The sequence below is a fragment of the Vidua chalybeata genome, chromosome 5 (assembly GCF_026979565.1).
Source record: "Vidua chalybeata isolate OUT-0048 chromosome 5, bVidCha1 merged haplotype, whole genome shotgun sequence".
In the NCBI taxonomy this organism is placed as follows: Eukaryota; Metazoa; Chordata; class Aves; order Passeriformes; family Viduidae; genus Vidua; species Vidua chalybeata.
The window spans coordinates 13,621,180-13,648,882 of NC_071534.1; the positions used below are offsets into that span (position 1 = coordinate 13,621,180).

Here is a 27,703-nt window from a genome sequence, read left to right on the forward strand (position 1 = left end):
CCCGGCGCCTGCGCGGAGCGGCGCGGCGGGCGCAGGAATGCGCGTTACGGTTAAATAGTGGGGGCGCAGGGGCGGCCGCCGCGGGCGGGCGGCGGCGGCGGCTCGGGGCGCCGGGAGAGCCTCCATGGCGCGGCGCAGCTCCCGGGGCGGCGGTAGCGGCAGAGGCGGCGCGACGCTGTTGTGACAGCGGCTGGGACTGGCCTTCCTCCAGCCCCGCTCCCGAGCGGGGGCCCCGCGCCGGTGTCCCAGGGGCGCGGCGGCGGCGCTCACAGAGAGGAGCCGTGGCGGCGGCGGCGGCCGGGGGCAGCCCGCGTGTCACCGCCTCTATGATGAAATTCAAGCCGAACCAGACGCGGACGTACGACCGGGAGGGCTACAAAAAGCGGGCGGCGTGCCTGTGCTTCCGCAGCGAGCGGGAGGACGAGGTGAGCCCGCCAAGCACGTGGGGCGGGGGGCGCCGTGCCGGCCTGGCCGAGGTTCCCGTTCCGCCGGCCCCGCCGCTGCCGCATCCCTTTGTCTGGCCGCGGGGCGCGGGCGCCTCCCGGGGGACGCCCCCAGCGCGCGCGGTCGTGCCGGGCCTCCCGCCACCCCGAGAGCCGGCAGGGGCGGCACGGCGGGGCTGCGCGGGTTCCGGCCGGCCGGAGCCGGGCGGCCCCCGGGCTGTGCCGCTCCGAGCGGTGCCGGGGGCGGGGCGGGCGCGCCTCTCGCCCACCATCTTGGGGCGGCGGGGTGCGCGCCCACGTGCGCGGCGCCGCCTTTGTGCGCGGCCCCGGCGCCCCTCGGCCGGGAGAGGGAGAAGGAGGGAGGGGGGACACTGAGCTCTCCGGGCGGGGCGGGATGGGCCAGGACACCGGCTGGAACTCCAGGGTTATCTTCTGTGCCCGTGACACGCGGAAAACCGGTTAATGTATAATGGCGCGTGGAGGGCAGGGCTGGTGTGTCATCCTGAAGGCGAACCTCCTGCCCCGCTTGGGTGCGATAAAAAAAGCCTGTGCTTGGAACACCTGGTTTTCCCACGGAGAGAATAAAATGGAGCTTAGAAATATTTTTGTGAACGAGCTCGGTAGCGGGAGAGTTGTTACTGCGGCTCTGGTTGTAGTGGGTAGCGCTCCCCCGGAATTTTATGTTGCAGCAGAGTCGGGAGGTGGCAACAAAGTTGTCCCGTGTTCCGAGCCAAGGTCAATGGCACTGCCCGTTATCTGGAAACTCGGCTGATGGATTCATTGCACAATGCGTTTTTAGATGGTCTCAAGCTGGAAGCATACCCTTTTGCCATTTCTGTTTTCATTTTCTTGTTTAGTAGCCATGAAATAACTATAAAGGTTAGGGTTTGGGATTTTTTCCTGCCTTTATCTATATGCTGGAAGATGCTGGTGCCCTTCTCAAGCTGTCATCGAATGCCTTCCTTAAACATCTACTAAGTAAATATAATGCAGTGGGAAGAGGCCTGATCTCAAAACACAGGCACTTGGGTTTAAGCAGAAAAAAAATTATTTCCTTTGTGGTATAACCTTGGGACCACGCTGATGAGTTTTTACTAGTATGAGGGAGAAAGGCACCCAGCAGGAATCTTTCCAGGTCTTATTGTGGGTTACAGCTTTTCTTTGGTCTCTGACACTCCAGCATACTTCACCATTTATGTGACTTTAATACTAATTTTTGGATGCTACTTCAGCTCAGACTTATTTGGAGTTTGAACACCTGAGCCACTGTTACAGCTTTTTGCACCAACTGTGGTTGGAAATTCATGGTTAGGGTCACCTTTGTCAGTGATTTCCGCTCATTCTTCATTTCCTGATACACTTCCTTGTCATTCTCTTTCAGTCTTGCATCTAGTGAGATCACTGGCTGCTTCAGAATATTGTTTGTGTATAATAACATCCTTTGAGGCTAAGGATGATAGTAGCAGCTTTGCTGGGCTGTGTAAGAAGAGTGGGTACCGACCATTATTGCACTGCAGTTCCTTGTGCAGTTCTGGATGGGGAACTGTTCCGTATTGCTGGCATCATGCAGGTAGACACTTGAGGATGAATTGAATGGCAGAACATCAGATCAGATTTAGGACATAGATTATGTGTGTGGAAACAGTTAAAATTGCTTTCTGACAAGTCATTTCCAGGAAAGCAGTGCTAACAGCTTGAACTTGCTTAGGAGCTGTTTCCCAAGTGCCAGCTTCCTCTGTATCAGTACAGAATCTATTCCCGCGTTTGAGATTAACTTCAGTCACCAGCCATGTTCCCCAGATTGGGTGTTTGAGGCTTGCTTCTGTCATCTTGAACACTGTTGTCCAGGTAGTTTCTATGTTGGTCTAATCTGTGTAAATGTCTTCAGTGTTTCTTTTCTAAGTCTCTAGAGATTGCACCATCAATTTTTAGCAAAGCTACATCTCCAGGGTGTTTAAGTGTAGGGTAACATCTGCAGGAAAAGAACACAAGGGTGGAACCTCAGTGGCTGGAGAAGAAGGGAACAGGAGATTCCTGTAGAAGTTATTGGGAGGTGGGGGTGGAGGGGAACTACAGGATAGAATAGTTTTCATAGTTGTTTTGACTTACAGGATAAGCAAAGAGTTGCTTGACATTGGAGTTGAGAAAATAGAATCAACAACTGAAAACAATTTTTAGGAATACATTTCTTATTAGGAGTCTTAAAAGCAAGAAATCCAAATCTCAACTTTTTTTTTTTCTGGAGATACTGCCTGCAAGACTAAATTTGTTCTATTTTTCACCTGATTAGGTTCCATCTGGAGGAATGAGTATCTATAGCAATCTTGTGATACAAATCTTAGAATTAACCTTTCTTTCTACTTCCATTCTGACTGTCCAACAGGCTTGTCCCATGCCAATTATAGCTGAGCTTAAGCTTTTTTTTTTTCTCCTTTCTTGCACTTAGTTTTCTGACATATTTGTAGAGAGCAGTCATTCCTTTCTTAGCGTTTTTTATGAACTTTAAGTCTTAAATCATCTTCTCTTAAAAACAACTTTCTCTTTTGGTCATCATGGTAGCTCTTACATCTCTTTCCATTTGGCAAATGTATTTTTTAATGTGGGTGACACTTGCTTTAGATGGGGATCATGGTGTGCTGTGTAAAAGGTTACTAACACTTCTCTAGCTATACCAGAAAAAATGTTGAAATAGGACGCATTTCTACCATGATTGTAAAGCTGTTGTGTAGTCATCTTGTGTTTTCTGGTGATATCTAAGTCTCTTACTTGCTGCCACGTCATGAGCTCTAAACTTGTACCAGAAATCCACAGCAGTGTTCTTACCTGAAGATGATCCTTCTTATGCAGCTTCATGTGATGTCCACTGTTGATATCGTGACTTCTGGATGCTGCCTCTTGACTAAAGACTTAGGCATGTTCAGTAACAGCTTTCTGTGCCCATTGACAAAAATTGGGCAAGTCACTAAAACATTTATTGTCTCTATTGTTCATCTAGCAAAATCTGCTTGTTATAGCTTCCTGGTTGATTTCTTATCCATACCGCACTTCTTTCGCTGCCTTTGCAGCCATGTTGATGTTACAGCTGAGTTTTATGTACAGTGAAGTAACATGTCAATGGAAAAAGACTGGTCAAACCCATCCCTCACGCTTCATTATACATCTGTTTATTTTATTATTACACAACTGTTTACACTGAGTTTCAGTTTGCTTCTTTATTTCTCAATTTGAAACATAGGTGTGCTGTAGAATACTGCTGAGGCAAAATTCAGCCTGGAGGTTCCTGTATGCAGTTTGAAATACAGACACCAAACTCCTACTTCCCAGCTCCAGCACCCTGTCCAATTAGACTTACTGCTGGACTTGCCACTCCTTGCTGCCAGGCTTAAAATTGTGGAGTCAGTTCTCTTGAGTGTTAGGCTGCAAACCGGGCTTCCCTGCGGTCCTGCAACTGTCAAAAGCTTCTGCTTTGAGCTGATATTGCACCTGAAAACCTGTACCCTGATCACTGATGGTGGGTCAGCTGCACCACTGTGCAAATCCGTGGTTCTTCATCTTCAAGTGCCTCCACGCAGAACAATTTAGTGCTATACAGCCCGTTTTGATTTAGATCTTGTTTTCTTTGTGCTGTCATAGTGTATGATTTAAAAAGAAAAATCCTTTAAAAAGGAGGAAACCCAAATAGCCAAGTAAAGTGCCCAGTAGCTTTGGGGGTTTTGGGATGTTAAAGGAGGTGGTCTCTTAGACTACTGCCATTAAAGTGTTGTCTGTTTTGGTCTTACTGCTGTCATTTGGGATGAAGAGAGAGCAAGATGGCTGGATATGAGCTGAAGTGCTGGTTCCTTTTGTTCTGTAAGGAAATAAACCAGTAATTGCAGGGACTGTCTGCCCTTTGAAAGAAAAATCATCCTGGAAATGAAGCAGGAGAAATCCCATTAAAAAAAAGCAACAAGGCTACGTGGGCATGCAGTGCATGGGGGGTTCAGCCTTTTTGCTTTGAACAAACAGGAAGCTGGCAGGTGTGTGCAAAAAGCTGATGGCATTCAGCAGGCAGGGATGGGCTGGCAGATTTGTCTGGGAGGAAATGCAAGTTTCTCTTGAGCAACTGGGAGTGGATGGCAGCTTTAGAACAAGCCTGCAGGAGAGCCCTCTTGACGGCTTCCACAGGCTGGAATTGTTTATGCAGTCAGTGTTCTGCAAACAGTAGTTTTACATAACAACTCTCCTGTCTTAGGGTCTGCACAGAGGGTATGCAAGATGATTCTTACTTTTCAATGCAGAGAACAAGGCACACCTTTAAAGCAGCAGAAGCAAATAGTAATAAACATAAATTTTGTAGCAATTTGAGTAACTGAAATAATTTTAAAATATAATTTAATTTTTTTTCCATCAACTACATCTTATACAAATAAATGAGTAGTTATTTTTAAGTATCTTGAATATAAACTTTGAGTGCATTCTAATTACTTTGGTATCTGTAACAGTGCTTTATGTAATCAAATATGGTACTGAAAGCCCTACTTTAGTGTTCAGTCAGCAGTTGCTAGTGGCAGCCCTAAAATAGTTTCATATGCAAAAAGAGTCTTCAAGCTTTTCAATTTTTAATTTTGCATTTGTTGTTCAGCCTTGTACATGAGATGAAAACAGATGGGAAGGGGTTTTTTTAAATGTTGAGACAGTAGTGAGGAAAAATGTATTGTTACACACCTACAGGAAATGTAGATTCTTTTTCTTCCACCCCTCTGTAGCGGGGCACACACTTGCATGTCAACTACTTATCTTGTTCTTGAGTTAAAAATTACAAGCTCCTAGTGTTACAGCTCCTTTTTGGTCTGATTTAATAACTTTATGAATGTCAAGATAGATTAAGCATGGGTTTCTTATATCTTGGTGGTCATAGTTTAATCATTTTTTTAAATAGTGTTCCTTAGTTTTGTACAGATGTTGCTTTACATTAGCAGTGGCTTTATTAAAGAAAAAAAGCAAAATGTTATTTTTATGTGCATTGGTCTAAATGGTCTGAAAGCCAGAAGGACCTTTTGTTAGGCAACTTGATCCATAAAACCAGGGTCCAGAAGTATCCCCTGGCTACCCTGGCAAAATGGAGTGTTCTAGGAATTATTGTAAATAAACTTGCAGAGTCATGAAAGATATTCCATACTTGACATGGAATTTTTCACTTGGTTTCTTTATCCCTCAGTGTAGAGCTCTCAGGTGTAAACACACAAATAACGTGTGCTTTCAAATAACTTGGGGTATGACCGTGGCACCTTATGTAAGGCTGGCATGGTGTCCATAGTGGTGTGGGTTACCTACCTTGCATTATGATGGCCTGAGAGAATACAGGTGTGTTTTAAATGCCAGAGAATACACATTTCACTATGGACTTCAAGCATACTGCGGATTTTATTTCCTCTGTTTCATGTCCCTGCCCTGCTAATGGACAGGAAGAGTAATTAACATAGGATGATTGCTGCCTTAGCTTTACCTCAGCATTTTCTTGATACTTAGACATTATCAGCCAGGTTGGATGAACAATCTGGTCTAGTGGAAGGTGTTCCTGCCTGTGTCAGGGGGCCTGGAACTACCAGATGATTTTTAAAGGTCCCTTTCACCCCAAACCATTCTATGAATCTATGATCTGCATGCTGTAGAAAAGGGTATACCTTGAAAAATCAAGACCTATAAACAGCTTCCAAAATGGCTCTTTATGATGTGTCTACAGAGGCAGTGTTTGCTTATAGTGTGTCCCTGCAGGCTCATATGGGGTTAAAGCTTGTGTTAAGAAAAATTGAACATTAGGTTGCTGTGGTAAGATTTATGTCAGGTAACCAACTCTGAATACAAGACACTGGTGTTTATTATGTCCACAGAAAAGCAGCTTTCTGCAGGCATGGCATATGCACCTTGTTTTCTGCTGGAATATTTTTTTACAAAATCCAACTGCTTGCCAGCAGTGGAAGCCTGCAGATTTAGTGAGACTGTGGGAATTCAACTGGCTACCATGGCAGAAATCTTCAGTCTTCATTCATAAGCCTTCAGATACTGACACTGGTCATCCATAAGATGTTTTTTTTTTTTATTTTGAAACCTCAATTATATTTTCCCATACCTATGGTATTACTTGTCTATGCCATATGGATATGTTTAATGGGGTTATTGTTGCTCAAAGAGGGCTGGCCTGAAGGGAGAAGGAAATATGTCTGTACTTGTATCTGTACTGTACTGTAACATCAGGCTAAGATGTCCTGTAATAAAGCACTTTTTGCCCTGTTTTGAAGATGCTGTCTTTTTGAGCTAGTTATATTTATGTTAAGATACTTGAAAAAAATATCCTTTTAGCTTACTTGCACCATCCTAAGTTTGCTTAGGATTTAAACTGGTGGCAAAGTTTCTATTTGAATTGCTCCAGTTGACTGAGTGGGGCTCAAAACTTCAAGTTACTGTGAAATAGCATATTGTCAGACTTTTTCAGAAATACATTAATATCATAGCTAGATATATATATATACACACACATATATGCATTCTTATCTCTAGCTAGAGTTTGTAGACATGTTTTTTTAATATCTTTTGTAGATATGTGAGTTCACAGATGATAGGTTTGTGTATTTTTTCCAGTCTTATTTGTAGAAGTCTTGAAAAGCTTACTTTAATGTGGTGGCTTTTTGACTTTGTGCTTAAGCACTTCGGTGAAACCAGTGCTACAAATGTAAATACTTCAAAACAAATTTTTGCCTTCAAAGATGTATCTCAAAGATAGAAAAGGCTAAAAGGTAACTGGTACTTGTCAAGAAATAACCTTGTCAAATCTTTACCTGCAGCTGAACAGTTCTCAAAGACTTGGAGCTCTTTTTTCTGACAAGTGCTTGGAAGCTGATCCCTTAGTCAAACAGATTATGTTGCTGAGTAACCAGTAAAGCCCAGTTCTCCTGTTATGTATGGTGGACTGGGGAACTGGCTCAGCGTGAGAAGTAAAACTTCTTTTATAGGCATTTGTGGGAAGTTTCTTGTTTGTCTGCAGGTTTGGTTTTTTTTTTCAGGATCTCCTTTTGTCATATGTCTGGGTGTAAGATCTGCACCCTTCATCACACTGTGAGACCTGTCACATCTGTTTTTCCAAAGCATGCTAAAGCTTAGGGGGAGATCGAATGCTACAGGTGACTTCCTCACTTTATGTGAGGAAATGTGTTCTGACTGGCATGCCATAGTAGTACAGTGCTGTTCTTTTCCTGATATGAACACTTTAGCCAAAGAACAAAGTGAAGTATGTTAAATAGCCAGAGGGAGACACTAAAATTCTGTGTCACTATAACATGTTAGCCAAATATTTGAATTTAATATGAAATAAAATTTATAAAATATTACAGCTGTAAGTGCAAGTCAAAAGCAAAACTTCTGAAAAAAGCTGACATGTCTGTCCTTATTGCCATATAGCCTTAAAGTTAGAAGGTCTCAAAGGAAAAACCAGATCTAATTCTGGAGTATTATATTATACCCATATTTCTTTACCATTCATCTTCAGAATGGGGATAAAGTAGCACTGACTGATATCCAGTGTTGCTGCTTTGAAAAGTGATCTTAAAGTAAAGTTGGGAGGATATTTCAGACTTCAATATATTGTGTAGACAGAACCCAGTTTTCTGAGATGCATTCAAGATTTGTGCTCAAATTAATGAGCATTAGGATTAATGTACTGCTAGTTAGCCATTCCTCTGCTGTTGTGCTAGCTCCTGTTCAGTGAGGCTAAATCATCTTTTATAACCTCTGCTGTAGCTGGGGACTGCTTTTCAGTCTGTGATCTTTAAGGTACTTTGCTAGAGGCTCTTGGATTGGTACAGGCTCATTTGAAATCGGGGGTTTGCAGTGGTGCCTTTCTGCCCCAGTTTGTGCAGCACTGCCCCTTCAATAGCTGTGTCCTGATGGCTGGTGTGCGTGCAGGCTGGACAAAGCTTTCATGGGAAATCTACTTTTCATCCAAATCAGCTTCCTAAACTCAACCCAGTGTTATGGGGAAAGTAAAGGTGTTGCAGTCTTGACTTTAATTAGCTCTTAAAATGCTGTCCAGTCTGATCCTACAGTTTTGTTATTACTTTACAATAACTTTGTGCATGTTATTTCTCCATGTTTTAAAAAAATTAAGTAATTTTGAAAATTATTGCAGTAACAAATGAAGACTATAAGCAGTCACTCTCGTGAGAATCTTTTCAGGAAGGCAAATGTTCCTTACTAAATGCTGCCTGTGTAACATTGCTATGGCAAGGTTTAAAGCTGTATTTTCCAAACTCATTGCCAAAAGCGAATGGCATTCTAGGACACGGATACCACATTAACCTATAGGGGAACTGCAAAACTGTTTCAGAACTACTGAAATGAGGCAGTGATTCTTAAAATAGAAAAAAAAAAGTGTTAGATAAGGGAAATCTCTTAAGTACAGTAGCAGTTGACATATGCTCTCTGAGATGTGTGCTTTTGCCTAAAAATTTATACAGTTAATTCTGCAAATATAATCCAGTGTTTGTAAGAGATGCTTTTCCTTGCTTCTCAATAGTGTTCCTGTGTTGCAGCATTCAAAGTTGTTCCCTAGTGCTTTTAAGGAAGCTCCTGAGGTGAAAACAATTGGAAGTTGAAAATGTTAGGGAATAATAAAGCACTTACTGTTTGTATTCTTCCCTGAGCATCTGCTTATGGCTGGTTTTAAACAAATCGTAGGGTTTGACTGACCCTTTTGGCTGTATTGGGATTAAACCATCTTTCTGACTATTTCAGGTGCTTGTAACTTTAGCAGACCAACTGTGTAGGCTGAGTTTCCATATTGAGTGTGTTAAATTGTATTATGTTAACCTCCATCAGAGTGGGTCCTGTCTTTTTTATCAAAGTCAGTTTGGATGTTTTATCCTCTTAATGTTTCTGATGCATATGAAAATATGCAGTACATCTAACAGCATTTGACACTGTTTTGTACCTGAGAGGTACCTTTTAATGCCTTAATGATCTTTTCTGTACTCTGACCAGTTTAAATCTTCTGAAATTATTTGTGTGTACTCACCTTTGTAGAGTTTGGGAGCTGAATCCTTTGTCTTCCATGCACCTGTCTTCTGAGCAGTACACCTGAGCAGTGTGATGGTCTTTGCAGCCGAGTCAATACTCAGCAGTATTTTGAGAGTGAGGGGTTGATTTCTTTTCTTTTGGACATTGCTCCCTTTAACTGCCAGCTTTGCTACAAAGAAGGGCAGACTTGGCTATCACCATCAGGTAATTCAAACATCAAGTTGGATAGCTACTGGAGTAGTGACAGTGATGAAAATGGGGTGTGCAGTGGGAAAGACAGGAATAGATGGGATTAGGCTGGGAATAGAGAACTTAAAGAAATCTGACAAATAATTGTCATCAATTATTGACAAAAATTAATTACTGTGAAATTGGAATGGTGTATTTTCAAGTTAGGGATCACTTTGTTTTGAAGTCTAAAGTATCCAGCTGAGGGGATTTGCTCTAGCTAATTTATACTTTATCCTTGCTTTTTTAATGTAAATTGGTTTTTAATACTATTATTTTGCTAGGGTATAATGTCCTTAAGTTAAGAAAAATAGAAAGCAATGATACAAACTAAACCATTTTCTACCTCTCTAGTGCTTAATATGAAAAAAAAATCAAGATTAATAGCTTGCAGTTATAATTTGTATTACTCTGAGCTGTTGCCATTTTGGTTCTTCTGGAATACAGGGCTACTAACTGTTTCATGAGTGGTTTTGACTTAAGAACACTGAAGAAGGCAAAACTTCAGCATCTTTAGAAATTTTTAGTTGTTTGTCTGCAAGCTTAGCATTTATAGTGACCAAGTCCCATGATGCCACCTGCCCTGTAATAACCTTTTTGGTTAACCATGTTATGGTTATGTGTATTGATAGGTGCTTATTACAAGCAGGCTGGCTAGCAGTTTCTCCTCCTCACTGCACTCAAAGGTCATTTCTATTCCTGGCCTTGGAAGTGAGGTGAAACTTGGCTGGTAATGCTTAATGGAAGAATTTTTCCTTTGTTTCCTCTTAGCTGAACTTCACAGCTTTACTTCTTCAATTGGCAGCATTACAGTATCTTTACCTTAGTCTTTGGAGTTAGATAAACTCAGCTGTATAACTAGACAAGCAGATTTCACTGCAATACTCTGTACCTTTTTTGAACAAGTGTTATCAACAGTAAGTCTTAGTCAGAAACATGGGAAAGGCAGTGACCACTAGTAAGTAATGCAACTCAAATCTTAGTCCTTTTTTTGCATCTGGGGATACAGAACACAGATTTCTTTGCAGAGGAAGTACTTTTGCTTTATTCTTGTGAGCCTAATGGGGTTTTGGTGTAAAATTTAGTGTGCGTAAACCAGAAAAAATGCAGGTGTGTGAGATTCTGCAGTCTTTTCTTTTTTAGTAGACTATTGTAATCTGCTTGACCATGAGCCTGCTCAGAAAAGACTGGATTGCCAGGCAACCTAGATCATATTTCTCCTAGTTTGATTATCTTCTATTAAGAGAAGGTGAATTGCTGCATTTTTACTGCTGTCTTTTGCAGCTCTCTTGGCATGTGAGTGCAGTGTCAACCAACCACAGCTTTTTGGTGTCTTCATAGTTAAATCACATTTATTTTTACAGCCTCGTCATTTAGTACTGGAGGATGTATCTTCTGGCCACTTACAGATGGAAATACCTCAAAACTACATGGAATGAAGAACAGCGTACAAAAAAAAAACCAAAAACATGGAAGACTGCTTGATGCAATACTGAAAGTTTGTGGAATGCTTTTCAGCCTTACCACACAATCCTGCAAGTGCTAGCCATTAGGTCTTGTTGTTCGTTGAATCTGATTAACGCCAAGTACATTTTTGATAGCGTTACCCCAGGATGGATGCCTCATGCCCTAGTGGCTTCATGTATTAATGGATTAAAAAAAAAAAATTGTGTATCTGAAGATCTCAGGAATATATCTTAGTGTGATCCCTTGGATTCAGACTGTAAAAGCAGTGAAATCGCACAAGAATAAAGCATAGAGGGAAAGATGTTTGAGAAAATGCTTCAGTTCCAGGCTTGGTGGAGGTTTGGATAGTTGCTAAAATGAATTCCCAGGCTGTAACACTTGGGAGTTTATTGTATACATAGCTTGTAATGCCTATCTACAAGAGTTGATGTCTTTTAATGTTGATTACTTGCTAGATGTATTTGTTTCTGCTTTTTAAAAGGGTAATTTAAAGCTAATATATGTACAAGCTCTGCTTAATAGTCTATTGATCAGATTAGCAGTAGTCAACTACTATATATAAAGGCATTAAAAAATCCTGGCTTTACACTACACTGCCAGAATGAGCAACCTGATTTATCCCATAGTAGTAATTAAGAGCTTTATGTTTAGCCTTAACTAAGCAATGAATGCTGATTTTAAATTATTCTACCAAGCTGGGAATGATTTAATGATAATCTTCCTCTTGTTTATTATTTTTGCTAGCTTTCATATGACTGGATTGAGTGCTAGTTTCATCAGCAGAAAATGATGTTTAATGCTTATATATCTGGAACTCAGAAGTGAATTCATAACTTGATTTTTACAATTGCTCTTTAAGCTCTGACTAAAGTGGTTCTTTGTAGTGATACAGTGCTCCACCTAAGTGTTCAAAAACATTTTCTAAAATTACTTTCAGTAGAGCTGTGTACGCTCTGTGAATCTTTTGTTTATGTCGAAGGATCCTAGGAAACCAAAACCTTTGGCTGTAAAGATCAAGTTGAGATGCATTTGTGTCTAACCTTATTGCTTTTGCTGAATATTCTTAGGTTTTTAGATAGCTGAGTAAAATACTTGAGTTGACTGAAAACATGAACATTTAGATCAGATGCTAAGAATGCTTCTGTACTAAATGATGTCTCTGCTGTATTCCTTACTTAGCACAGGAAAAAACTTGGGGAAATTAGTCCTACCCTAAAGGATTCTCCACTGTACTAATCTTGACTGTACATAAGATAAACATTGCAAGACAGTATCTGTCAGATAAGGCTCTTCCAGGTGCGCCTCACTATGCACACATATCACACGCAGTCACCTGAATTATACTCCTAGTTCCTGTAGGTGAACTTACAGCCTATTTCCATGAGTGCCAAAGGGACAAAGTATAAGTGGTAATCATCTCCTTGTTACTGTCATCAGAGGGTCATTTTCCTATTTAAGCCAACAGGGGGTAAGTTTGAAGTCCATGAAGGTGAGGGCTGGGACGGTCACTTCAGTTGTCTGGCACCAGTTAAAACTGTAACCTTTAGACTTGAGGTTCTTGTTCTAGTCTTTTAATTGCTTTTCAAGATTCGAGCACTGACCCTGCCTTTTTACTCCCCACAGTTGTCCTTTGACTTCAGGGTAGGGTTTATGTAAGTAATGCCTAGAATAGGAAGCCTTTTACTACGCAGATGACTGAGTATGTCTTGGTAACTTGGACGTGTCTCAAATATAAGTTAAACTGCTTATATCAAAGTGGTCCTGAATCAAGGTCTTATCTTCATAAACTTCTACTGCAAAATTACTCCAAATACAAGGTATCATAGTTTGTTGGACAGGTAGCTAACATCTTCTCTGCTCTGAATATTATGAAGAGCAGGTCCTATAGACTGGGGGTTTTAAATTGGTGTGTATCAATGACAGAACCAGGTTAGAGTCAAATTAAGTGAAATTAAAACATCTGGGGAAAAAATGTTAAATTTAGAAATCAAATTCAATGTGTTGTGCTTTTTCCTCTTACATAAATGTTTAAAAGAAACCAAACTGGACAAGGGCCAATGAAGTACTCTCACTGTATTTTAGTTATGCAATAGTTTAAGCATGTCATGTTAACATAACACTTCAGTAACTGAAAAGAAGCTTGTTTCTGACTAAAAATTAGAAATATTTTCAAAGGTCTGTTTTTAGCCAGAAGATGCCATTCCAGAAGAATTAGTTAACTTCTATGTGTTGAAAATGTCTTAATTTTCACACTTTGCCATCTACATTATTTGAAGACTTAGTTCTGGAAAATATTGTTATTAGATTTTTGTTGTATGCCTTCACTCCTGTGCACATTATTCTGTATTTTCCACATTGTGTCTAACATCCAAGGAAAGCATTTGTACAAAGAAATTGCAATGACGTTGTCTTGACTTAGTTTTATAAAACAGATTGGATGGTAACTGTTTTCCTCTTTTTCCAACTCCTGCTTGCCTGTTATGTTTTGTTTCTGAAGTCTGTAATCCATCTGGCTAGGTGAATAAGTGCATTGCTGAAAAAGCAGATAGTAGTGAGATTCCTGACTTGTGAGCTGTATTTAACAGTCACTTGTAATTATTTATAGGTGCTCTTGGTAAGCAGTAGCCGATATCCAGATCAGTGGATTGTACCAGGTGGAGGAATGGAACCAGAAGAAGAGCCGGGGGGAGCAGCCGTGAGAGAGGTGTATGAAGAGGTAACAAAAACAAAACAAAGCAACAAATCCAGCTGATCTTTGCTGCTGTTGTCTTCAGATGGAAACCAAGAAGCAAGAGGGAACTGCCTCCTTTATCCAGTACTTGACTGAGACCTTTGTGGTTATAAAATTCAAAGAACTGCACTTCGGTGTGTTAGAATTGGGGTATAGTGTGGTGAGGTGAACCAATCAACTTAGCTTCTTCTTTCATTTCATAGCTAAATTTCTATCTGCCTTTATAAACAAGTCCTGGAAGTAGAACTGTGACTTTATGCCAAATGACATATTATAGTAGTGTAACATTTCTGTGTTCGTGAAGAAAATGTTTGACTTGCAGCTCTTTTAGAACAGAGTGAAGGTAAACTAACCATTAACATGTAGCTGCATAAGAACAAGAAATCAACAGACTTTTGAGGACATTTCAAACTAAATAGATTAAAAAATGATCTATCTGAGCAGTTGAGAATTCATACATTTATGGCTGCTTATCGATAAAGAAAGCACTATGGTTATAGTCTGCCTTTCTATCTCTGCCCCCATGACTGGGCAAAGCAGAACTTTAAGCCATGATGAATTCATGCAATTTTCCTATACTACAACACTTAAATTTCAAATTCAGAATTCTGGGGTTTCATTTGCTGTTTATTTTTCCTAGGAAAATTGTGAAAAATATTAAGTGTTTCTTTAATGTCTAACAACTATGTCTAAACCAATAGGTTAGTTTTTACTAAACCAAGTAAAACTGCAAGAAAAATCAAAATATCAGACTTTTAAATAGAAGGTATAAGATTTTTCATAAATTGGATGCATTCTGGTAAGTGAGTGAACTACAGGATTTCTACTAGACTTAACCAGTTTTCTCATCCCATTTTCCTATTCCCAAAACACACTAATATTGTTGCTGATTGGTATTTGTAAAGATTTTTTTTCCATTAGCTATGCTATTTGGTGGTTTATCTTGCTTACCCTCAAGACTGGTTCTGTTGTGATGTTGAGGCTTAGGAACTTGATGTAGACATGACTTGCACCAAACAGTGCCTGCTATTCAGTGTCAAAATGAGATCTGTGGGCTGTGATTGAGTGACCCTTCTCCCATTTTCCTTGGGGAACAGACTGGTTCACTATTTTTTGCTCTCAGCAGCCTTCCTGAAGCAAGGTTCAAGCATGAATAAACCTCGCTGAATCAAAAGTGTTTATCCCAGACTGTGTTCAGTTTTGCTGGAGGAGCTCATTTTGACCTACACAAGACATACTCAGCCACAGGGTACAGTCCATTTGAAAGGAGCAAAGAGTTTGGATTCTAGCAGTGACTCAGCAAAGATTTAGGCTTCCAAGCAGTAGTAACACCTCTAGAGAAAGTCTTGTCTTCCCACTGTCACAAGTTCATGGGTAGGATTAAAAAGCCCAGTCCTCTGCCCAGTGTTCTTAGGAATGCTTGTAATTTTAATTGCTGATCTGACTTAGGGTATAGTCCAAGGTGAAGGATCATAAAGTCTCATCTCCATGTTAAATTAGAGCTAAACTGTAGTCATATGTTTGGGGTTTTTTCTTTGGTGGTGAAGAATGGATGATTTTGAAGGGACTGTTCTTTTTATGGTGTTTTGGAGTATAATATGAAGTTCCAGCCACATTAAGCTTTGAGCTGTGCTTGCAAATGCATGAAGAGTTTTCACAGACTAGGAGCTTTAATAAGCAAAAATCATTTGGTTACACTTGTTCTACTCCCTCAAAATTTCTGGGGTATTTTAGCTTGTATAGCTGATCAGACTTAGAAGCTCATGCCTTAAAGTAAAGTACTCTTCAGCTACCAGCTAAGTCTTGCATGAGATTGCCAAGTGCCATTTTTAAAGAAAAAAAGAGTGGTATTTAGGGGTTTGAGCCATGGAAATTCGTACTGACCTTTCTAAAGGTGAATGTGCTTTCTATTTTTATACTAAGGTCAATGTCACCTGGCAAGCTGGTTACAGTACAGTGAACTGTTAAAGAGTTTTGTGAATGAATAAACTTCAAAGAAAGCACAGTTGTGCTGGTTTGAAATGTTTCTTCAGTATTGGGTCATGCACAAACTAAGCATGACCCAATGTTTCTATTAATTTATTAAAATTGATAAATGCATAGTGGGAGTTATAATGGCATTCCTTAATGGTAGAAGTGTTGATAGCCCACTGGCTTTATATATCCTTACTTCGACTACACCAACAGCAGTGTATTTAGAATGTTTTACAACTCAAAGGTCTCTGTAATCAAATGTACATGCATGGCAGTTGTTTCACAGTCTGCCTGTGTACATGACTCCAGGGATTTTTTAACTCTCCAATTCTGTTTGTGTTGGTGATACAGATTCTTACCTGTACTGAATACTTAGTGTTTCATTTAAGGTTCTCTGACATTTCACAGGTTACTGGAAATTTACAGTTACCTTAATAATTGAGATGCAATATACTTTTACAAACCAGCAAGGAGAATAACAAAATGAAGTCACAGAATAAAACAATCCCAGAAAGGTATTGAACCTCATCTAAATGAGGAGCTACTCCATTAATGAATTTGGAGCTTTGTCTTTAATTGCATAGTATGAAAGATGAAAGTCTGCACATGCACTGTTCAAAGAAAAATTATACAAATGAGTGGCAAGCCAATGATGCCCAGCCTTGTAAATGGAGCTCTTCTGTGAATTGTGACCCACTCCCTTTTCTGGCTTCATGTCACAAAAAAGAGACTCTTGCTTTGTTCGTCTTAGTAGTGTATTGAAAGGCCTATGAGAAAATATGCAATTTCCCTCAGCCCTGTGTGGATATAGTTTCTGAGAAGAAGAGGGTGATCCTTAAGATTAATTTGCTGCAACCGTGAAAATGGCAGTAATATCATCTAAGACTTCTCACAGCAAATAGAGGAATTAGCTCCAATGAGCATCTAATATTTGAAAAATGACTGGGTGCTACAGACTAGAACTAGTTAGACACTGCAGAAATAAATAAAGCACGCTATCAGCTGAAAGATTAAGGCAAGCATTTTGTTCTATAAAAGTATGCAAAAATGGGGCAGGAGTAGTCTTGCCACCATCCCTTCAGGAGTGTAGCCAAAAAAAATGGCTACAATACTATCCTATAGATGCCAGAGTTAAAAATATCTCAAATCTTTCAGATCTTAAGCAACTTTCTGCCCTGGTAGACTGTTAGCTTAGAGATGGAACTGCAGCAGGACTCTGGCTCCATCTACAGGAGGCAGGCGAGTCTGATGCTCATCTGAGACTGCAGAACCTCTACAGCTGGAACAGGAATGACCTCCAGGCCAGACTGATTGTGGGATGAAGTGGATAGTTTTCTCTCTTGTGGCTGGATTTAGACTGACGCTGAAATATATGCATAAGATTCAGATCTGAGGTCCTATTTGGAGAGTACTCAGACTTCCCTAGAGAGTTGTTCTGGGGAATATAGCACTTAATTCAACAGCTTGTCTGTCAGAAGAAAGCTGGGGGTTTTTTCAGGTTTTTATTCCAAAGTTCAGATGTCCTTACACATTTACAGAAGCCTATAGGATTCTGTTTACTTGAAGAACCATATTTTAACAGCCATGGGTACATAAAAGCCAAAGGAAGAAGTATTGTTTTTATGAGAGGCAAAATGGTTCAAAGTCTAGAATTAAACCACTGCATTGGATCAGAAGCTTACCACTGGGAAAGGGGGAACTGCTTTTGATGTTCTGGGGATAAAGCTGAAGTAATTCTTGGTCCTCTAGCACTTAAATATGACACATTTTGAAGCACATTACGAAAAGAACTTGAAGGAAATATTCTTGTTTGTAAAAGCACTTAAAAGATCACCGTCAAATTCAAGGTACCTTTTCAACTATAAGGATTATTCAGTTGAATATTATTTTCAGGAAAAATATCATGAGAATTTGAATCACTATTCAGTTCAATATTTTCAGGAAAAAAATCACAAGCCTTTGAATTACTACCTTTTTACACTTTTGAGTGTAGAGGTTTTCAAAATACACTGCTGTTTGCAGGCATGATGCTACATTTTGGAAACATATATATTTGAGTAGAAAGTAATTGGACATCAGTTATAGTAATCACATTTACATAGCAACATCTGGTTGCACCAAAGCTTCACTTCAAGCTTTGGGGAGTTTTTACATGTGATCTAATGGAGTGCTTCTAATAGTTTCATTCAGAATTACTCAGCTAAGGGTATTTGTTTAAACCATTGATTTGCTTAAAGAGAGAAAAGAGAAAGTGTTAAGTAAATTCCACCTAGAGTAACATTGATAAATTCACATTGTGACTATGGGATCCCAATAAGTTGACAGAACTTCTCTATGAAAGCTATTCAGTATTAGTAAACCTAGCTGGTCATGGTAGTTTTGCTACGTGTTAAATGTTAGTTGTCAGACTCCCACTTGAAGTGATACTGTAATGCTGAGCAAATTAGGACTGATCAGTAAAAAACATTTCTTCAGCATGCTGCTTTTCACAAATAAGTGCTTTTTCATTACCCAGTATAAAGCACAAGCAATCTTTAGTGCCTGTTGTGGCATTCCTTACTCTTTCAGCCCAAAATAAGGGCCTGTCACTTTCCTAATTAATGTGCTGCTTAATCACTTATCTATCAGGTCCAGTTGTGTATTTTTGGCTTTATGAGCTCCAACAGGTATCGGCCATCACAGCAGACAAACAGAATATTGTATGTAGTTTTGTATTAACTTTTACTCTAGCTCTTGCTCTAGATAAGCAAAATGCCATGATAATTTTGCAGAGGCTGTGATCAGGCTTCATCAGAATGGCTTAATAAATAACACCAGCCGTCTGCTTTCTTCAAAAAGACAGTCACAGAAAACATTCACTTCAAGACTTTGATTAGACTTATTGCTAAGGCCTGCCCAGTTATTTGTCAGAGTTACTCATTAAAATGTAATGAAGATCCATATGGTCCTTTATATAAAGACATAAGACATCAATTAACTGTGTTTGGCTAAGCTAGAAGCAAAGACTGAAAATTAGAAATGTCATCTTAGCACTAAGAAGCCCTATTTTAAATATTGGTTATATAACAAGACAAAAACAACCTAAATATGGCTTTGTCTGCCAGTAGGCAACATATGCCTTTATGTGTCAGTCATAGGGACTGAGTTTTGTTTAGAATTAATGGATGATCATAAGCAGTGTCCCTTGGAAGAGGCATTATATATTACTTTTGGAAAAGCAAACCTTAGAGTCTTAGTAGAAAGTAATGGCCACCTTATCTAAATTGATAAAATAGAAAGAGTTCAAAACTGCAGAGAATTGGGGATATAAATTTGGGCTTTATATTACATGACAAAAGCTACTTTGATGTGAAAACCAGCACATGTGAAGTCATTATGCTGCAAGATCCATGCAGTAACCTACAGTTTATTATTATACAATTTATTATTGTATTTTGAAAACTTAAATTTCTGTGTAAAATAGCACTGGATTTTCAATGATTGCTTCTTTAGATTAATTCTAATTCTACTTGAAATTCCCTTGTCCTTTCTACTTTCCTGGTTTTTTTTTCATTATTGGGTATGATTTATCTATTTAATAAAATACAGTACATTAAAAATGTGGTAAGTAATAGAGTATTTTAGTCTGGATGGAAACCTTGAAAGATTTATGGATTCTTTGATCCACTCATTAGGACAAGCTTTTGTACTCTAATACTCACAAAGAGTCTAAAACCAGGGTCTCCAAAATTCGTGCAGCACTATCTAATTAAAACTTAAAACTCTTACTTAAATAACCCTAATAAGGAGGAGTATGCTAATGTAGGATGATGGTATGGGTACTTTATATTTTTTTTAAATTAATACCAAATGCTAATACTTTTTCCTGTTTGTTTTGTAGGCTGGAGTAAAGGGAAAGCTAGGAAGACTACTTGGGATATTTGAGGTGAGCTATTTCCTTTATGTTCTAAAAGCAATGGTTTGTTTGTGAAAACTGATAAGCTGCAACATCAGACTTAAGTTCATAAATATTACCTACCTATAATTTTGCAGTGTTGCTGGATCTGCTACAATAGATTTGAATAGGAAGAGTTCAAAGTACTTATACCAGAATCACAAAATATTCTCAGTTGGACGGGACCCATGAAGAGCGAGTCCAACTTTTAAGTGAATGTCTTATACTGGGATCAAACCCATCACCATGGTGTTGTCCAGCACCAGGCACTCACCAGCTGAGCTAATCTCAGGTCATTTTAGACCTTTGCTAGAAAGATTAAATTAGTACTTGGGCAATATCTAGATGTAAATTAAAAAAAAAAATAAAATAAAAAAAAAAAACTAAAAACCAAACCATTCATAGAGTTAGGATTTCTGAATCATTACGCTAGCTTTTTTTGAGGCACTCTTTTGGCTTTTCCTCCCTGGTTAGATTTTGCTGAATTTGTCAATTTTCTCACATGTAAATCAATAAGTCTGGATATGAATTCTCATTATGGCTTTAATTCGCTAAAAAAAGGTCAAGGCTTTGGACAACAGATAAATCCAACCTTTAGCAAACTTTGTAGCTCAAAACATCTATTTGGTATAAAAACATCAAACTCTGAACTACCAACAGTGCAAGGACACCTGCTAGCTAGAACTCTATTTTAGTGTTGGTGTTGCCTACTTCTGCTCAGGTTCTAGGCAGGAGCAGACTGTAGTTTTAATAGTCTTCAGCTCCTAATACATCCAGTGTTACTATGTTGTGCTGTATATTAAGTGGAAGTCCCTTAGTCTCAGTTAGGTACAAATCTTCACCCAGCTTTTATAGGCATTCCTATATCACATTTTATAGTGTATTCCTGACAGGGATTTCCTGTGTGAAGTATTACTTAGTCATGTGTCACATTGTGTGAAGCATGGAAGCCATGACACAATTAGAGAAGCTCCTGAAGGTCCTGAAGCTTAGTAGTTAGTAGTACTCATATTTTTCTGATATGTTTTGGGTTTGGGTTGAACTGGATGATCCTACACATTAAAAACTTTGCTATGTTATAACTCTGCTGGTCAGTCTACAAAAGTATCCTCCATTTCCCAGCTCAGACCAAAAAACCCAGGATAACCAATCATGTTGTTGGCTTAAGACAGGGGCTGCAAAGCATGATGATTCCTTGGTAGTTCAGGTGTATGTTCTTCTGAAGGCATTTACACCAGCTAGACCAGAAGAGAGAAAAATTGGTGTTGTGTCACTTTCCTAGGTTACTTCTAACTTAAATCGAGGCCCTACTTTAATTTCTCAACAGGCCCCCACAAACTATTGTTAGTACCATTGAGGGGGCCACACCTTGTGACCTGGGAATGGAACTAAGAAGATGGAAATAAATGCTGCTGCTGAGTCCTCTTATTCTAGAACTACAGCCAGAAAGGATATGTGTTATAAATATATGTATCTCATTTAATGGTGATACTGACAAAGAACTCCTGGAGAATTTTTATTTCCTAGTAAAGCGCAACAGTTCAAAACTATATTAAGCTTGTAGTGAAACAAAGTTAAGTAGGAAAGGTTATTTACAGGGATACAGCCATTTGTTAGGGAAGCTAGGCCATAACATCTCTTGGTTCTTAATGCAGTTGTAATTGTAGATGGTCCTGGTTTTATTAGGAGCTCGGTTCTTCTCCAAGAGGAAGGATGGTCTAATTGGTTGGGTAGCACCTCAAACACTGCCACTGGTCTGCTTTGGAGTAGCAGGGAGTAATGGCTATGCCAACCTCACATGGACTGGCTGCAGCACAGTGGCCTTGCCCTGAGCTCTGTCAGACTCTGTGTTTAACCCACCCTGTACAAAACACCTGCCTTCTAAACAGGTGGTGAGTGCTGCCATCATGGCAAACCTGCTGGATGAGCAGATGGCAATGATTTTTGCATTTGGCATGACTGCAAGCATAGGCTACTTAATTTGCCTCGTTCACAGAGTGAAACTTTACAGCCAGCACTGTGTAGATGACATGGCCACATGATGCAGTGGTTCCATATTGCAAAAAGAGTTTGGGTTTCTTGAAATGACCTTTCATCGAGGAAATGCATTGTGGAAACAGTTTGAGCAAATGTGGAGTACTGGGGTAATTTACAATCTATGTAAAAGATAAGTACTAGTACTTATCTAGGGCAGTACTAGTGGACAACTGCTAATATTTAGCTGGATGACCAAGAACACACTGGTCAGAATTTCACAGTCTTCAAAATTGTTTGTATTGTCTTTGGTTTGGTTCAGTTATTTTTAGTTTAGTAAAAGAGAACAGCTGTTTCAAATAAAACTTTTGTTTTCCCATCATTTTGGGTCTCATCAGTACAGATGTTTGTTTAGTGAAAATAAAAGCTAGGCTTGCTGGCAGCTATCCTTTAGAGGTAAGTAATTCCTAATCTTGTAGTTGTGGTAAGTCTGTAAGTTATTTAGATGAGAATTTAAACTTGTACTTCTAATATTCAAGCAGAACCAGGATCGGAAGCATAGGACGTACGTTTATGTTCTTACTGTGACGGAAATACTGGAAGACTGGGAGGATTCAGTTAATATAGGTAAATTAATTCTCTGTCCTTATGTGCTACACTTAGAAATGTTGTGAGTAAACTCTTCTCATTTTTCTGAAGCAATTTGTGTAATTCAGGGGGAATACTAATTCTGTTCTAGAAAAAGTCAAGGGATGCTCTTCTTGCACACTATAATACATGCATAACTAGGGTTGCTTCCAACATAGTGTTACTGTTATTCTTAGAATACTCTAATTATTATAACATTATGACAGAATAAATATTGTAATTTTTTAAAGGCCAAATACTATACTGCCAAATTGTTTTTTCCATAAAAAGTAGAATGTTTTACTGTCTGATACTCCAGGGTGTTTTTGAAATGGTCCTTGACTTTAAATAAGTGGTTTATGTAGTTGTAATGCTTTAAACCAAATGAAAAATAGAATTCATTCAATTTTTAACAAGACCATCATTGACCTTGCCTATATGTATTTTCAGAGACTTTGCATTTTAAAGGCCTAACTTGTAAAACTGAGATGGTCTTAAGCTGATCTTAGTGAAGTCTTGAAATTTAATACATAAACATGTCTGATACAAGGTATACTATTTTTTAAAACTTACAGCTAACCTGAGTAACTCCTTATATGGATGCATATGGAGACTTTGAGCATAGAACATGGTTTTTAAATTTTGAAAGCCATTCTCCTGCATGCATGTTCAGTCTAAAGATTGGTTTTCTGCTAGACATGACAATGTAGGACAGCAGTATCAAGTCATTTAAATAACATCACACTTTAATGACAACATGTGGCTTTTGGAGCATATAGAGAGTCATACAAGTTTCTGATGAGTATGTGCTTCAAGAGAGTTATCTGAAAGGCTTTGTTATGAATTGCATTTCAGTAAGCTTGAGTGAATCTCTTGCATTAATCAGTTCTTTCAGGGTCTTTTCCTTCACTCTTTTGCCTGACAACTTCAACTTCCAAAGAACTGAGAAAAAGTAAATAACTAGATAGCAACCAATAGTGCTGTTAAAATTTTATAACTCTGTTCTTTCTTGTGGATTGTACTCATTCAGGAAGGAAAAGAGAATGGTTTAAAGTAGAAGATGCAATCAAGGTCCTTCAGTGTCACAAGCCTGTTCATGCAGAATACTTGGAAAAACTGAAACTGAGCTGTTCACCCACTAATGGAAACTCTGTGGTTCCCCCTCTTCCAGATAATAATTCCTTATATGTCACTTCTGCACAGACTTCTGGGTTGCCCTCTACTGTGAGATAAACATTCGGATTACCTTTTTATTCATGTCATCACAACAGGAGACATCTGTGATCACGTGTAGGCATCTGTATAACTGTCAGTTCTAAGTGAAATACGTGAATGTGTCATAATGTCAAATTTATTTGAACATGTTTTTCTTTTAACAATGTAAAGTAGTACTTCAGCAAACCAAAGCCATATAGGGATTTTTTAAGATGCCTTAATAGGCTATTAAAAAAAATAAACTTGACTATATAAATTTATAAATTTACATATCTGCTAAAATAAAATATGCATCTCAGTGGTGTTCAGCTTATTTAAAACTTGTGAGTTTTAGTCAGTAGTTAAAGCTTGAGCAAATAGTCTTATACTAAACTCTTATTTGGTATCCACAGATGAAGTGCTAAGACCCTTAAGCTGGCAGTATTTGGGTAAATGGATGTGTTGAAGGCAGAGGTGAACAAGGGTGATACAATAAAGCACTAAACCACATTCAGCCTGTCAAGAGCAAAGAATACCAACACTAAGCACTGCTTGCCTCAGTTATCCAAAAGGTTGCCTTGTCCTATGCAATCTTCATGTAACATATAACTAGGGCAAGAACAAGAACTTTGTCTTGCAGCTACCAAAACTATCCACTAGACTGTAGTTTCATCACTTGGTCAGCTGGTGAGCTGTCAGAAGATTTGTGTGAAAAGCACTGTAGATCTTTCTTCCCCCTTTTCCTTTTAACCTTGATACATGTTTTGTTCATGGTGTGATTACACTGCAGGTTCAAAAACTTTCATCTTCAATTAGAAACATCTCATGTAGTGTTCCTGCAGTCTGCAATTTAAAAATGTTTGGAGGAAAGTAAGACTTAATCAGGGGCACCCTTTGGTTGCAGAGGTGTCTATTAGCAAGCATGTGTTGAGGTGCCTTGCCCTGCAGGAGCCAGTAGTGCTGCCTCCAGTGTTTGGGACAGGAGTGTTGATAGCTACTCCACCAGTAGAGAAATAATACTCCTTTGTCCTATTAGAAGGAGTGCTGAAACCCCCAATTTAAAGTTAATTCTTAAATCATTCAGTTCTTCTGTTTGAACATCAATTACTTTAGCTTCTTCAAATAAAAGCTGGCCTCTTGGTAAAAATATAGTTGGAATAAATGAGGTACAGCTGTTCTAATTATTTCTCTTGCTTTTCATACAAGAAGATGAAAACTAAATCCACTGTTGGTCTTAATGTTTTTACCATAGGATTATTCTCTCTGTATGTGTGTGTGTGCATGGTGTCTTCTACAAGAACACAATCTAATTCACATGAACATCCTACTTCTGAATTTTTTCTAGGATTTAAACCCAACTGTACCTCCTTTATATCCAGCCAAAACAGGTCGAGGTAGACCACTACCTCACATGTGAAGTTTATTCTGGGTAAAGCTCATTCTCTTATACAACATTTGAACCTTTGTAAATAGTCCAACTAGTAAATAGTGAGTGTAAAATGGGAAATAAATGTAATTTAAACCTTTTGTTACTCAATACACAAATGGTTAACTTCTACTTTTTTAACACAAATTGTGTAAAATGCTGCTATGAATTTTTTTGTGCTGTTACACTTTTTTAGGAAAAAAATGTTGCCACAAGTTACTCCTAGAAAAACAATCTTGTGCCATATGTAAATGCAGTGAAACTAGGGAGATAGATGATCTGATCTCTTAATGCTGCTCTCTTTGAAGAGGCATAAATACTACTGACAAGAGGCATGAGCCACAAAGCTGAAGACTTCTGAAACAGTGGGTAGGACACTGCTTTCAATCCCTCTTATCTCCTAGTCCAGGTCACTTCCAGAACTGGAAAGAACACACAAGTGTTTAGGTGCACCTTAAGGTGGAAGTATTGCCAACAGCTTGTCCATCCTTTCAGCCATGAGGTGGGAGGCCAGGGAAGGAGCATTGCTATTTTCAGTAGTGCACACATGGGTACATCTATTTTACATTGAACCTGTTCCAGACTGGGATACCATTTGCTCAGCTCACTACTCTAAACTGTTCTGCCAGATGAAACAGGAGAAGGAGGGGTTGAGCATAATGAATGTTTGATCTTTATTAAAATCATACTCATGGTGTAGAGGGGTATGTCTGGCTCCAAGGCTGCCTTTAAAAGAATGAATCATTTAGCTCCCTTTTTTGATCACTTTAATGCTCACTTTTTTTGTTCAGTAGTTATTTTAACACTTTAAATTGAGCAAACTTGTATAGGTTTTCTTGTAACAAGATTATATCAAATCGATGACAGCTAAAACAGAACCCAGAGTTTGAGTTTTTATTCATTAAAAAAATGCTGTCTCCGTTTCAGATTCTTGGAATGAAATCAATCCAAGGTTGTATGAGATTTAGTGGTAGTGCATGACCTTATTTTGTAACTCTTGAATTATGTATTTGATAATAATGTAAAATGTACAGTATTGCTGTTGCTAACAAACTCAGAGTTGATTGGCTATAAATATTTTTGGTCACACACATTTAAGCTGTTCAGTAGTGCCAGACAGATTTTTTTTTTTTTTAACAGCATTTGTTGTACAAATCTCTTCAGTCTCTATGCAACCTTCAGAATGAAGCTCTATTGCTTTGACTTCTACTCCCTTTCAAAGTGAATGTTTTGTGAATCGCAGATGTCAACTGAAGACACTTCAGTTTTGCTACAGGGAACAACTGCAGTAAAGGGATGGCAGTATGGCTTCAGTACTAATGAAATCTGACACTAAACTCCAATAGAAAGAGTTGTAAAGTTGGAATAGGAAGGCTACAATTTTTCTACTACCTATCAATTTAAATGTTAGAAGCATTTTGTTTTTACACGAATCTCTAGTTTGATGGGCCAAACCTATTTCAAACAAAGCAAATTTGGGATTTTTCTCATGCCAAAAATTCTGTACAAGGTATCCAATTTGCTTCTCCAGAGAAAAAAAGGGAAGAGACAGGTTGTCATCTGCAATTATCAGAGTCTATTTTGTACTGCTGCTTCTCCTGGCTGATAGGTTTTGAGAGTCTCATGAGTTACATTATAGTGGTATCAAAGAAAAAGAGCCTTAACGTTTAAAATCTCACGGAGCCAGATTTAAGCAAAATTGAATGTGCTTTCAAACACAAGAAATCCTGAGGTATTGCAGAGAGGCTGTTTAAGTGAAAAATCTTATTTTGGTGCTTACTGCACCCCTGGCTTAGCCTAGCATTGTTCTATTAACAATGTGCTGTGAAAAGAAACGTGAGGGGCAGACACTTGGTTTACTTACCAGCATGGTTTGTGAAGTGAAAACTGAAAGGAAGGGGGGGCGGGGTGGGAAGGGAATTAAGTTGTACACATTTTGACCTGCTTGCATGGATTTTCTTTAAAGATTGATGTAAGAATTTTGACTTTTTATATTTGAAAAATACCAGAATAAAATCTAAATTAGTCCTGTGGATGATGTAGTCATTCCATTGCAAATACTGCACCAGAAGTGCTTGTGTAAAAGGCTTCAACCCCATCTGAACTACATTTAAGTTTCATCTAATGTTTCCTACTTCTTGCCTTGTCCTTACACTCAAGCTTTTCCAAGCTCATTGTTCCAAAGAATCATTTCTTAACTTGACATGACACTCCCCTCTCCCCTTAGCACACATGTCCAGTGCCTGTCCCAGCTTGAAAACTGGTGCCAGTGCTCAGCCTACTGCTGAAGACATACGTCCCCTTACCTTGTTTTTTGAACCTGCATTCTTCCACGCTGTGAGGCTGATAAGCAGCTCCTGTGTTTCCCCCTCTCAGTATGACTTGTGACAAGCAGACAGTTACCACAACCACACCTCCCTCTTCAGCTTAAGGAGAGTTTTACCATGGTCCTGTCTGGCTCCTATCACTGTATCTTCAAGGCATCAAGTGTAAGACTCAAGTGAGGCAGAAGTGTGACAAACCACAACAGATGGCAAGAAAGGCAGAACGACTGATTTTCCCACAACTTGCAGAGATTGTAAGAATCTTCAAGCTTGAACTGAAAAAGTTTAGGGTTTTTTTAAACTTACCCTCTTTCAATACTCTTAGGGTCTCAG

The 27,703-nt window shown here is 39.1% G+C and overlaps 1 protein-coding gene across 2 annotated transcripts; it reads left to right on the top strand.

Annotated features, from left to right (window-relative positions):
- Positions 1 to 78: 78 nt before the first annotated feature.
- On the top strand, positions 79 to 27,079 carry NUDT4 (nudix hydrolase 4). 2 transcript variants are annotated; one of them, XM_053943404.1, is made up of 5 exons: positions 79 to 425; positions 13,792 to 13,902; positions 19,772 to 19,816; positions 22,339 to 22,426; positions 23,457 to 27,079. In XM_053943404.1, exons 1-5 carry the CDS (start codon positions 327 to 329, stop codon positions 23,657 to 23,659), a joined length of 546 nt encoding a protein of 181 aa, XP_053799379.1. In that variant the 5' UTR covers positions 79 to 326; the 3' UTR covers positions 23,660 to 27,079. The 2 variants fall into 2 exon arrangements, with proteins under 2 accessions (XP_053799379.1, XP_053799380.1); XM_053943405.1 differs by having other exon boundaries at positions 22,342 to 22,426.
- The last annotated feature ends 624 nt before the right edge of the window (positions 27,080 to 27,703 follow it).

Coding starts and splice junctions, on each gene's coding strand:
- NUDT4 (XM_053943404.1), top strand. CDS start 327: ATGATGAAATTCAAGCCGAACCAGACGCGGACGTACGACCGGGAGGGC. Junction 13,903..19,771: donor TGAGAGAGGTGTATGAAGAG/GTAACAAAAACA, acceptor TTTGTTTTGTAG/GCTGGAGTAAAGGGAAAGCT. Junction 22,427..23,456: donor GGAGGATTCAGTTAATATAG/GTAAATTAATTC, acceptor GTACTCATTCAG/GAAGGAAAAGAGAATGGTTT.